The sequence below is a fragment of the Pinus tabuliformis genome, chromosome 3_1 (genome assembly GCF_031772625.1).
Source record: "Pinus tabuliformis cultivar Carrire ecotype Pingquan chromosome 3_1, CPIR1, whole genome shotgun sequence".
Classification (NCBI taxonomy): Eukaryota; Viridiplantae; Streptophyta; class Pinopsida; order Pinales; family Pinaceae; genus Pinus; species Pinus tabuliformis.
In genome coordinates, this window is record NC_142301.1 from 34,457,867 (window position 1) to 34,471,767 (window position 13,901).

Below are 13,901 nucleotides of genomic sequence, written 5' to 3' on the forward strand. Positions count from 1 at the left end.
TTTTGTTTGTAAGCATAGTTTAATATTTTTCTATTAATGAAATGAAGTGTTTTTCTACAGCATCTCTGTGTTTATAATTATTTCTGTAAATTGTTGCATTCTTGTTTAAGTTCGGATCACCACAATCTTCTAGTCTCCCATTCAACTCATTTAAGACATAATCACCTCTAACCATCTTTGCTGAAATTTGTATAATTGACACTTCTCGATCTCTCGAAGGACAATCTTGATACTAAACTATATCCAACAGTGAATTGTGGAACTGACCTTTCTACACACATGGATCTCATAACATAACCTGTAACTGATGCTCTTGAAGACCGATCACAACAAGACCCATCAGCATATAACAGACTTATACAATCAAACTAGCAATACGTTCTCTCAACACCAAAAAACATCGAGAACCACTAATTTACATCAAGCTAGTTTATTCATTAATTGGTTCTTCACTTTTACAAACACAATAGAAAACTACAAAAACCACAGAACAAAATCAATAAACATGAAACTATCCGCTTTCATCCGGACAAAGACAAATCTCCTTGTCCCTCCTCTGAGATAATCAACTCTCTCCTCCTCTACCCTGTTAAAATATCTCCTCCTTTGCCTTGTCAAAATATGGATTCCTTTGTGACCCATGAAACATGCAAAGCAAAAAGCCAAACCATTATGATTGGAGTGTCCAATCCAAAACGCATGCGCAACATATATATACATTATAAAACAGATTTTCTTTCACACCCTACACTTTTTATATGACATATTTGTTTCAGGGACAAACAACTATATATTATATAAATAGAGAAGGCATCTGAGACACATGCCTTTATGGAGATCTCTATTTTCATTGTATGACAATCGACTAAGGTTTAATCTTGACACAAAAAATGAATCGGCTCTCTACTTGGTTTTGTCTGCAGAATCAAGTTGGTGAAGCATACATGGTTTAGACACAGCTCCACACTGAAGCGTCTCCAAGAAAAGTGGAAACCTTCTACAATGAAATGGTTGCGTGAAGTCTAACCTCATTAGTTCCTTTATGCGAGATCAAGGTCAATGACCTAATGCTCGTTGCCTCTGCCAGTGACTTGGCAGTTTCCTGGGTCATAGGAAGCAGATGCAAAATTCCCAAAGTCTCTTCACAAGTCCTGAACTCTTCATTGTCAATCTCTTCACAGCAAGAGGAGTTGATCAGAGAGACCAGAACATGACTTGCAGCAAACCCAACGATGCACCGTCTGTTTGCGTGAATCTCCTGCGCAAGGCACCGTAATTTCTTCAGTGCATTAATGCCCTCGAATGATGGAGATTTGAGTGCGGCTTGAAGTAACTTGGACACTTCATTGGAGTCCACAGGTGGCCTCGGCGAGGGGATTTCCTCTACGCCATTTGATTTGTTGGCAACGCACCATCCCCGGGACATATATTCAATAATTCTTGCTCTGCCTCTCTATCTGTTGATCCCCTATGTAGGAAACGACTCTGTCCTATGTCGTAGGACTTTACAACAGTCTACAGCTTCTCCAGATGCACCCTGCCCGTTGATCCCCTATGCAGGAAACAAATCTGTCCTATGTCGTAGGACTTTACAACAGTCTACAGCTTCTCCAACTTTGCACAGCCTGGCTGATAACTACATTGCACTGTCTTTGGATTGGGCAACCCTTCTGTTCTCCAGTTACTCCTCCAATTGGACATTAAAGTTTGGAAAAACACACAACAATGTCACTCATAGCTACAACTAAATAATAAGTACACAATAATCTAATCTAATTTTACTTATGTACATAGTATTATTAGTCCTGACATGTTTGATATCTCGCTAGGCCCTCCCAGAGTCAAGCCCAAACAAGCTCTCATACCAACAAAGAAATATAAATAATAGACATAGCGAACACAAAATTATTCATATATTTCATTGGAAGCTACATTACAAGCCATATAAATAGTGCTCATGAGATTCAACAGATTCCAAATAAGGAATCACTTGTTGAGAAAATCTCTAAACAAAACTCCAACAACCAACTATCCAATTTTACCTATATACTAATGTACTCATTATTCCAAGTATACAACACATGGTGGATTTGAAAAAGATGCTACATAAAAAAGAGGAAAAACTTAAAAGAGCATAACTCCATGGGCTTAATTTAGAATTTAACATATTTATAGCCATTGCAAAACTCTTGAAGAGCAAAATGAGATGGTTAACTTAGAATCAATATTTCGAGTATGCCTAAGGCAAGATATTTTGAAGTCCCTATCTCCTTAATGATACTTAGACGGTTGGGTTTGTGATATGATGAAAATATTTTAGCACCTTATTTCTGGGAAAAAAACCCTCTAACACCCCATTTCTAATAACAAGATGCATATCAACCTAACTAATTTAGACAGCTTAAAAAGTCAATTGATCATGCATATTCTTAACTATGATTATGGAATCCCCATCAAAATTAACTACTTTACCACTTTATTATTGATATTCTTTAAAACAATGTTAAAAAAAATTCTCCACTTCCATTGTCCTTGCATGAAAATTATTTTTAGTTTTAATTATAAAATAAAATAGAACATGAAAATTATTTTTAGTTTTAATTATAAAATAAAATAGAATTTGATTCACTTATTTCTATGAAGAAAATGAGAATACAAACCTCTCCTATTTGAAAATATCTGACCACTATTTTCAGAGATTCATGAAATTCAAAGGCCAAAAATCATCATCTAATAATGGAACCTATGTCCTTAATCACAATCTATCTCTCTAAAAGGAGTAATTTTAAGTGTTGATTAAAAAACAAATTACTAAAAATTTACTGAAATCAATTGATGGGATTTGTGATAGAAAAAGTGGTCTACACCCTATGGAAAACACCAAGGAGAACAACAAGGAAAAGTAGACATGGATGGCAGAGGAGCTGAAGCACACTGAAGAAGAGAAGAAGCTGAAGGGTCACCTGGGCCATTGAAGACCAAAAAAAAAAAGGTTTAAAAAAGAGGACGAAAGAAGCGGTGGACCGAGTTGTTAAGATTAATGATGAAATGTATTAATGGAGTGACGGTTCACCCAAACCTTAGATTAGGTGTTTGTTCTTGATTTCTAGGGTGTTGTGTCAACTTCTCTTCCCTAATTGTGTGTGAATTATATATTTCTCATGTAATGATTGTAAGGGCAGAGCATGTTCTGCAACGACAGTCTCCAAGTGATGTTCCACAACTGTGAGCTGCTCAGGTTCAATTGAATTAATTTGATTCTTATATTTTTAACATGATATCAAAGCTATGGGGCTAAGGACGGGCTATAACCCTGACTGGAGGAGTTATAGTGGAGGCTGGGAGGAAGATCTATGTGCCTGGGAGGCAGATCTATGTGAAATTAGACCAGCACAATTTTTTAAGGTTAAGTGGATGCCGATCAGTGCGGGATCAAGTGCCATAGTCGCGCCAATCCAGTTCTGCCTTACACGTTTTTATCTTTCTCGCCAGCATGGCTCTACTGCAGTCAAAGGGCGTCGAGTCTGCTGTGTGAGAAGATGACGCAAGTTAGATGCTTCTGAAGAGGAACGAATATTTGGGCTGCAATTAAGAAGAATCGGTAGCGGAGAAGGGTGAACTCCTGGGCTACTGAGCAATTAAAGAATCGTTGGGCATTAATTTCTTGATTACAAGACACTGAGAGCAAGCAAATCACGTTTCCTGTGAGAGATCAAATTACCTTGCAGAAGCTGGCAGAGGAGGGCTGAGATTTTATTTATCGAATACTCTGAGGACGAGTCAAATTTTGGGGGGTGGTTTCTATATGACAAAGCCGGGCATTGAATGAAAGAAGCCTCTGCAATTGAAGGAGGAGGCTGCATAGTGGATGTGCTGGTCGTGATTGAGCCATGTGAGGAGGAGAGCATCGTTCTGAGGTCATCAAGTGATTGATGACTTGATCCAGTGAGTTCTGCCAGTGGATGAGGCCCAAAAAGATTGTTGGAGTCTGGAGTCCTGTGCATGCCCAGAGCGTTGGAACACTCATAGTCAAAATGGATGAGTGTTAATCGACTACCCTGCGGATCTGTGTTTAAAATATTTTCTCTCCGATCCGCTAATTCTATACGATAGTTGTGTGGGAGTTTTTTTTTAATTTAATTCGTTAATTAAAAAAAAGGGGGCCCATTATTTGATAAAGGGGGCGAATTTTTTAAATAAGGAATTTGGAGTGATTTAAAAAAAAAAGGATCTAGGTTCAGTTTTAATTGAAATTTTCATTCAAAGAAAGGATATGGGATTTGCAATATTTTTAAGATTTGGGATTGTTTTTTTTAAGTTGTTGGGTTGAAGTTTTTTATTCAAGATGAATAATTAGTTAGTAGAAGCATACCTCAATGAGAATAACAAGCTGGATGGATCCAATTATTTCAATTGGAAATTTAAGTTGCAGACCCTCTTTGAGGCACACAATGCATGGGCAATTGTGAATAATGATGAGGTGAAGCCGAACGCGCTTGCAGGAGGAACAACAACAACAATCCAAGACTGGGATAAGCGGGAGACTAAGGCGAGAATGCTTCTGAAATTGTTGGTCAGAGATTACATTATTCCCCATATCCGTGATTGCAAGTTTGCACTAGAAATCTAGAATACGCTCAAGGATCTCTATGAGATCAAGAACACCAATTGATTGGTGTTCTTGAAGAGCAAGATTCTCTCCATCAAGATGGAGGAGAATGAGACAATTGTAGCATTTATATCGCGGATCAAGGAGCTCAAGAATATGCCGGGTGACATCGGTGAAGCTGTGTCAGATATAGATTTGGTCACGATTACCATGAATGGTATGGCTGACGAGTATCAGGTGTTCATCACTGGCTTGAATGCAAGAGAAAAATCCCTCGTGTTTGAAGAATTGATAGGGATCCTCATGCAAGAGAAGGAAAGGCATCTGACTCATAAGCCTCAGAGTTGAAATCTGGCCTTAATGGCGAAGAAGAAGCCCTTTAGAGGAAATCCAGATGCAACACAGAAGAGCAGTGCAGCCCCATAGAGAAAGATGCCCCCACCTCAAGGCACGTCTTTAAATAGAAATGACTCTGTGACCAAATGTTTTTATTGTGGTAGAACCGGCCATATAGCTAGATATTGCATGAAGAAGAAGTTTGATGAAGGCCGACAGAGACATAAACAGCATGTAGGTCATTTTGTTGATGAGGAACAGAGCCAGAACCTCAGACTGTTTGTATCCGACTTTGTGTTTTCGGCTAAGGATGATGAAGCAGATACATAGTTTGTGGACTCAAGTGTATCCACCCACATGACAGGGAACAAACAATGGTTTGAAGACTTCAAAGAGACCAGCAGTGGAGCAAACATCTATCTTGGCAATGATAGAGGGTACCAAATCAAAGGTTATGGTAATATTCCAGTTTTTTTGCCTGATGGAAATATTAGACATATTTATAATGTAATGTATGTACTCGGGTTAAAAAAATAATCTGATCTCTGTCTCTATGATAACTGATCAGAATCTCAAGGTAGAATTTTATAAATCATATTGTGTTATTAAAGAATTGTTGGATCGTATGAAGCTTATTGCATCAAGTATTCGTGTGGGAGGATTGTACAAGTTAAATGTAAAAAGCGCACCAGATCAGGATTTGACATCATCTGCCATGACTATAGTGGACTTATGGCTTTAGAGGTTCAACCATATTAACTTCAATGATTTGCTGCTATTACAGAAAAGTATGGTCGAAGGTCTTCCTATTTTAAAGCCTGTCCATATTGATTATGATGCATGTGCACTTGGAAAGATGCACAGAGATGAATTTCCTATGAATGCTGATAGAAGGAGGAGAGATATACTCGAGTTGGTACACACAGATTTATGTGGGCCTATGCAGACAAGGTCATTAGGTGGTGCATACTATTTTTTATTGTTTATTGATGACTGTACTAGATTTACTTGGGTGTATTTCCTCAGGAAGAAGAGCCACACTTTTAAATACTTCAAGGAGTTCAGAAGTATGGTTGAAAAGCATACAGGTAAATGTATCAGGATTCTACGCACGATCAAGGGGGAGAATACAAGAAAGCTTGTTTCCTCAAATACTGCAAAGATCATGGGATACAACAATAGTTTGGAGTACCCCACACTCCTCAACAGAACGAGGTTGCAGAGAGGAATAATAGAACCCTTGTGGAGTGTGCTCATGGTATGATAAAAGGTAAGAATCTTTCTAATGGTTTTTGGGCTGAAGAAATTAATAGTGTAGTATATCTAAAGAATGGGAGTCCGACAAGAAGTTTAGATTTCAAAACTCCTTTTGAAGCTTTATTTGGCTATAAGCATGCAGTTAAGCATTTGAGAGTTTTTGGTTCTAAAGCCTTTGCTCATGTCCCAAAGGAAGATAGAAATAAACTAGACTAGATTCAAAGGCCATCACATGTATTTTTGTTGGGTATTGTACAAAATTTAAGGCTTACAAACTGTGTAATCTCTCTACGCATAATTTTTTTGCGAGCAGAGATGTAGTGTTTCATGAGCAAGTTAATGATGGAAGCCATGAGAGTGTTAATGAAGAATGACACGTGCCCTTGCTGGTGGAAGAAGGAAGTGATGAATCAAGTGACAACAGTGAGCAACAGCAACAGGAAGGGGAAGAAGATGATGTAGCTGTCAAGCCAAGTCGACAAAAGGATGATCAGACAATGTTTGAAGCTACCCAACCACTCAGGAGATCAGGTAGGAATGTTAAGTTGCCAGCTAGATATAGGGAAAATGCTTTCATAACTAGTATGATGAATGTTGTTGAATCCTCTAGTTATAAAGAAACTAGTCAATATAGTGAATGGAGGGCTGCTATGGAAGATGAATATGAGTCAATCCTCAAAAACAAAACTTGGGATTTAGTTAAACTACTTGAAGGAAAACAACCCATAGGATGCAAATTGATGTATAAGCCTAAATTTAAAGCAGATAGGAGCATAGATAAATATAAAGCTAGGCTAGTTGCAAAGGGGTATTCACAGCAAGAAGGCATAGATTATGATGAAACATTTGCCCATGTAGCTAAACTAAACAAAATCAGAATGATAATTGCCTTAGCTACCAAACACCATTGGATGATTCACTAGCTAGATGTTAAATCTGCTTGTTTAAATGGGGACTTAAAAGAAGAAGTCTACTTAGTGCAACCTGAGGGGTTTGTCAACCAAGGTAAAGAAAATTTAGTCTGCAGGTTGAAGAAAGCGTTGTATGGACTAAAGCAAGCACCCAGGTAATGGTATGACAAAATTGATTCATTTTTCCTGCATCATGGTTATAAAACAAGTAAAAATGACCCTAATCTTTATATCGTGTTTGATAAAGAGGGAAGGATTGTTTTGATTTCTTTATATGTAGATGATATAATCATTACACGAAATGTTGATAATCTCATTAAAGAAATCAAGGAGCAGACGTCACAAGTCTTTGAGATAAAATGCCTTGGAGAGCTACATTACTATTTGGGTCTGGAAGTCTAGAGGGATTCTAGACAAACTTTTATGTCACAGAGTAAGTATGTCAGGAGCTTACTGGAAAAGTTTAGAATGGATCAGGGCAAAGCTGCAGCAATACCTTTACAACATAATATAAAACTTCAGAATGATGATGGATCTAAGGAGGTAGATGCGACTTTGTATAGACAATTGGTTGGGAGTCTGATCTACTTGACTACAACTAGACCAAATTTGGTTTATGTAGTTAGTGCATTGAGCCAGTTTATGTCAAAGCCCCTTGAGAGCCATTAGGTTGCAGCAAAATGTGTTTTAAGGTATCTCCAGAGAACCTTAGATTTTGGTATTGTTTATAGTGATTCATGTGATGTTAAATTGACAAGTTTTTCAAACTCCGATTGGGCTGGAAATGTAGATGACAGACGATCATAATAGGCTATGCATTTAGCATTGGATCTAGGGTCATTACATGGAGCAGCGAAAAGTAGAGCACAATATCCTTGTCTTTTGCAGACGCTGAATATCAAGCTATGTGTGCAACAACATGTGAAGCAATTTGGTTGAGGAAACTTCTCCTTGATGCTGGAGAAGAATAGAAGGTTGCAACAGTGATCAAATGCGACAACCAAAGCTCCATAAAACTTGCAAATAATCCAGTATTTCATAAGAACACAAAACATATCGATACACACTTTCATTTTGTTAGGGAGAAAGTCATTAAAAGAAAGTCCACATTGAGTATTGTAATAGTTGTGACAATGCTGCTAATATTTTTACCAAACCTCTTGGTAGCATCAAGTTTGAATTGTTTAGGGAAGTGTTAGGCATATGTGTGAATCCATTTCTCCATTAAGGGAGAGTGTTGAGATTAATGATGAAATGTATTAATGGAGTGACAGTTCAACAGAACCTTAGATTAGGAGTTTGTTCCTGATTTCTAGGGTGTTGTTTCAACTTCCTTAATTGTGTGTGAATTATATATTTCTCATGTAATGATTGTAAGGGCAGAGCATGTTCTGCAGAGGCCAGCCATGTGGTGTTCGACACCTGTGAGCTACCCAGGTTCAATTCAATTAATTAGATTCTTTTGTTTTTAACACGGACAACAATGAGTTGGGGATATTCACTTATTTTTAATTGTCAAATTAGCAATGAGGACAATTATTTTTTGTTATTATCCCGAAATATAAGTTGATTCTTAGACGGTTAACCTATAGCTTTTAACCAAATAAAAATTATTTTAGAACATACATTATACCCTAATTTTTTAATTAGTTTTAATATTAATATTATATATTTAATATTTGATTATAACTGGTTTTAATATTTATATTATATATGTGAGTGTAACTTGATTGCAAATTTTAGTATCAAAATCAATATTAAATTTTGATTTTCAAAATATCCCACAATCTGAAAAGTGCACCTCTTTCATCCAATTCATATCATATTGAGTAAAAGTAAGAAACAATTAAAAAACATAAAGTTACACTACGGTTGTAAGAATAAGTGTGAGTTTATTCATTTTGTGTGTACATGCATCACATATTTAGCTATAATTTTGTGTTCACATATTTTAAAATATAATTTGTGTGTGTTTATACATCACATATTTAAACAAAATACTGTACTTCCCCACTGCACTTTGCGCTTCCGACTTCAAAGTGGACAAATAGAAGCTGCGCACCTTCGTGGAAGCTGATCTGTAGCTTCGCTGACACTTTTTCTGGCAGTGACCACTCACTAGTGCGTTATTCATATCCCGTGACTTTTAAAAACTAATCATTCATAGACTTAATTAAAGCACTTTTTACGTTTTTTTGCTACTATTTAAGATTCTAAAAATTCTTTATTTAATTTAATTAAAATAATTATTACCAAAAAAAATTATATTATATTTTTTATTTACAATTTATTATTTTTTATTTAGATTGTAAATTTAAAAAAAGTTCTAGATAGAGAAAAATAGGTAAAATTAAAAAATTCAATTCATTTTATTTTTATGGGTCCCAAATATTCCTAAACTTAATAATGAAATAAAAGACACATTCCAAATATTCTTATTCTTAAACTTAATAATCAAGTAAAATTCAGATTCCAAATATTCCTAAACTTAATAATGAAGTAAAACTCAAATTCCTAAATATTTATAAACTTGATAATCAAATTAATTTCAAAGAATTTAAAGGGCTTGAGCCACGACTTTGAATCACATGCCAGCACTATCTCACCATCTTTCCTACAGGCTAAAGATCTACATCATGTAAATAATCAAAACATAAAATAATAAAAACACCATGTAAATTTAGAAACATATTTTTATACTGGATTTGGCAATGGCAACTCAAACAACCAGGAAACCTAAATCATTTAAAAGAATCAAAACACCATGTAAATTTAGAAACATATTTTACACTGGAATTGGCAATGGCAACTCCTTAGCTCTACTACTTGAGCATGATGTATCAATGGACTCCTTGAAGTTTGCCCTTACGCTGAGAAGTTTGAAGGAATTGACAACATTGTCAAGCCTGGCCACAAATTCTATCAACAGTGATGCAAATGTCGCTAAAGAGAGCTGTGCAGTTGGAGTTTGATCATATTTAGATGCCCATGAAACCTGCTTCTCCAACCTCGATTTCGATTCACTGCACCTTGCAATTTCCTTCGGTACAGCGGGATTCACGTTTTCGCCATCTCTGCTTGCGTATATTGGAGGTTTTGATTCGCTGTAAGATCTCCCCTGCCGGTTCGCCTCTCTAATATTGTAAACCTCTGTCTCTGCTCCCATTTTGTTATGTCGACTGATGACCCAACTTCGAGAGTGTGAACTGATTTTTTTCTGTAAATCCATAGCAACTGCCCTTACTTTGCCCAGTATGTCTTCATTCTTTAGTTTTGACATATTCTCCATGTTATGCCCCACTTCCCGTAGCACCTTTGCAGCTTCGCTACTAACTCGCCTCAGTTCATTGCTGAACTCCTTCCGCAGCTTAAACGATGGCTATAAACACAAACCAACCATAAATGAGTTCTCAATAATGCAGGTCTAAAAACTGTATCAAGGTTCACAGTTTGAACAAAATATAAAACTGTAGAGTTGAGGCTTCTGTGATCCATAACAAGTTTATGATAGATTTTTCTGCGAAAATCACATGAGAAATCATTTGTCGACGCGTTTTGAACCAACCAGTGTGGTCCTGACGATGAACCACACTGGTTGGTTCGAAACACGTCGACAAATGGTTTTTCAGATGATTTTCGCCAAAAAATCTATCATAAAATATAAAACTCCCAATAAACTTCCACAACTTTCTAACTCTAATATTTTGGTTATGCTCTTGAGATCATGTGCCCAAGTGGAGACGTGCCTGGATCTCTGATAGTGTGCATCCATGCAATGCCAGGGACACGGAGGCGCAGTGCCGTAAGGCACCACCAACTCTGACAAAATCTTGCCAAGGATACTTCATCGTCCTGTAACGCCCATGAGGAGGCTCCCACCTTGCAAATCCTTCCTGTGACAGTCATGTATACCCATTTTCAGACCAAAAGAGCTTAGTTACATATATTATTATTCACAAATTTTCTTGTTTGAGCAAATTAAAGAAGCATACCAATGTTTCCTCGGTTGTCCCTGAGACGAGCACCGACCTATAGCCATTGTAGATGGGATCTTCAGCAGCTTGGCATGTCAAGATTTTTGAAGAAATTCGTTTGAGCTCATGTTGAGACAGATACTCGTCCACACACCCTGTGATGCAGCATCCACATTATTACTATACAATCGGAATATTTCATGTGATTACAGTTATATTGTCTGTGTCATATAGAAATATTCCCCAAATCTACCATATAAATATTCCTAAGTTATCTGAAATATTCCCTAAATCTATAATCGAATTTAGTCTAAAAATATTCTCAAACGATTTAGAAATATTCCCCAAATCTACCATATAAATATTCCTAAGTTATCTGAAATATTCCCCAAATCTATAATCGAATTTAGTCTAAAAATATTCTCAAACGATTTAGAAATATTCCCCAATTTATAATCAAATTTAGTCTAAAATATTCCTAAATTTAGTCTAAAATATTCCCAAATCTATAATCAAATATTTCCAAATCTACTAAAATATTCTTAAATTTAGTCTAAAATATTCCCCAAAATCTCTAAGTAATGAGAACATTAAACTGCCCATTATTTTTAAATGGCATATGAGAGTATATACCTTCGATGGAGTCCGCCAAATTCATGAAATTTTTGACAATCAATTTATGGAGGTCCTCTCCTGCCCAGATGGGGTATATACACGTGTTCACACCCAAACCCACGGCTGCGCCCACAGCAATGAGTACAAACCGGGTAACTGCTATGTGACTAAAATCTCTGGTTATAGATCCAGAGTCCAGGACATAACAAAACGTCAAAATGAATACCGTGAAACTATATTCATAAGGTTTGAGCTTTGGATGCAGCTTCGCAAAAGTGGCAAGCGAACCTGAAATCAAGGCAACGCAGAAACAATAAGAAGATGAGAAAGGCATATCAAACCCTAGGAGGCATAAATAGGCGGTGGAGATACCCAACCCGTTGTAAAAACGCTGATTATGATGATTGCAGGCTCTAATGTCCAGTTACTGTCAGATGCCAAGGCTGCGACAGCAAGCGCTAAACCACCCGCTGAAAGTGTTCCCAGACCTCTATTGAAACCCTTTCTCAGTGTTGCACCTGCCAAAATAGAATTGTATCAACAATATTCTACAGTTCAGAAACTAGAGTGTGATTGTATCAACAATATTGTGCAAGAAACATATATATATATATGATGGTTGGGGCGGATGGTTTTAGCTCCCCCAGATGTGACGACTATGCAGTAAATTTAGTTGGTTTCGGTCATATTGTAATCTGGCTTCGGTCGTATTCTGACTGGCTTCGGTCATATGTAATTCGGTCATATGTAATTGAGAGCTTCGGCCATATATAAAGATTTCTCTGAAAAATAGATATGAAAATTACAGGTCGAAGAGCATATACATACCGATAGTGTATTCAAAGACAACCACCACAGTCAAAATGGCCCAAACAGAGTGGGTGGCGATATCCTGGTAATCTGACTCATGCATGAACATAAGCAAGGAAACGAGTATGAGGGCCATCCCCATCTTCACTGAGAATATAATTTGGCGAGCGTTGCGTTTGGCAGAGAAACCCCATTCTCTCAACCCCTTCTTCAATCCATCAATCCAGCCATGGCCACAACAGTATCTTCCTGTTGTTTCATTTTCTTCTGGGGTTGTAGGTAAAAGGCTTTCTTTACTACTACCCATGAAAGTTACTTTACTAATTCGGCTCTTCAAAGTCGCAGAAGTGAATACTATCTCAGACGCCTTCAATATCAATTATTATCTCAGAAAAATCACAACTGTAGCTGCTTGAATGGAAAACCTGTTAATTGAACTACCTGAGACTTTCCGTCCATCAAAGAATATTAAAATGGAAGAGATAGTCCTTGGGTTGGAACCTGTGGTTACCACCATGAAAGTCAAGGCTGCTTGTAATTTTATTGGCAGGTTACGTATTTTCTCAATACAAAACCATTAAAAGAAAATATAATTTCAAAGACATATAAAAGATAATATTGAATAGATTCGCGACCATTTCGTGGTTCATATCAATCGCAACTTGTCTGAAGCACTGAAGCACGACAATGAAAGAAAAGAGGAGTAGTTCTAGTTTTAGTTTATCAGATGAAACTGAGGTTGAGGTTGAGGTTCAGTAATTTGAATAAAGATGATGGATAGAAAATTAGTAATGGTTAGATTTTTACTATTTTATCATTATAAGAGGAACCAAGGATGCGTAAGCAGGCTCGACTGAGGAGCGCTCTCGACTGATAACCCAGCTATTGGGAGCGCTCAAACCTCCGCCTCCTAAAATGGCAAGAATAGGAGAGAAATATGTTCAAATCTCCACCAAGGTGAAAAAGGCTATTGGCAAGACCTATAGATTTTATTTTTTGGGTTAAGCTTTTTTTTCCTGAAGTGTTTTTTTGAATTCCCTTTATTTATTGTTTTATTCTTATTTTAAATAATTTTGACTTGTTCTTTTCAATATTTTATTTATGGGTTTTTGATAATAATTATGATAACAAAATTATTTAATTATTTAATTAATTTAATATAAATTAGTTGTAACTTTGAATTTTCATTTTGATATTGATTTATTTATCCTTTATTTCGGGTAATTTTCTCTTATTGTTTTGGTTAAATTTGACCAAATTATAATTTTTTGGAATTTTTAATTGAATATTCAGATCTATTCTTATTTTTATTATTATTTTTATTTGATTCAAACTAATCGTTTCAAATGTTAGAGTTTAATATTATTTTTATTTGATTCAAACTAATGG

The 13,901-nt window shown here is 36.4% G+C and overlaps 1 protein-coding gene across 1 annotated transcript; it reads right to left on the reverse strand.

Annotated features, from left to right (window-relative positions):
- Window positions 1-9,790: 9,790 nt before the first annotated feature.
- On the reverse strand, window positions 9,791-13,068 carry LOC149185638 (aluminum-activated malate transporter 9-like). The gene is made up of 6 exons (XM_089410747.1): window positions 12,531-13,068; window positions 12,080-12,220; window positions 11,721-11,990; window positions 11,106-11,242; window positions 10,860-11,006; window positions 9,791-10,492 (listed from the first exon to the last, which is right to left on the reverse strand). The coding sequence occupies exons 1-6, from the start codon at window positions 12,817-12,819 to the stop codon at window positions 9,899-9,901; spliced, it is 1,578 nt and encodes a 525-aa protein (XP_089266873.1). The 5' UTR covers window positions 12,820-13,068; the 3' UTR covers window positions 9,791-9,898.
- Between the last annotated feature and the right edge of the window lie 833 nt (window positions 13,069-13,901).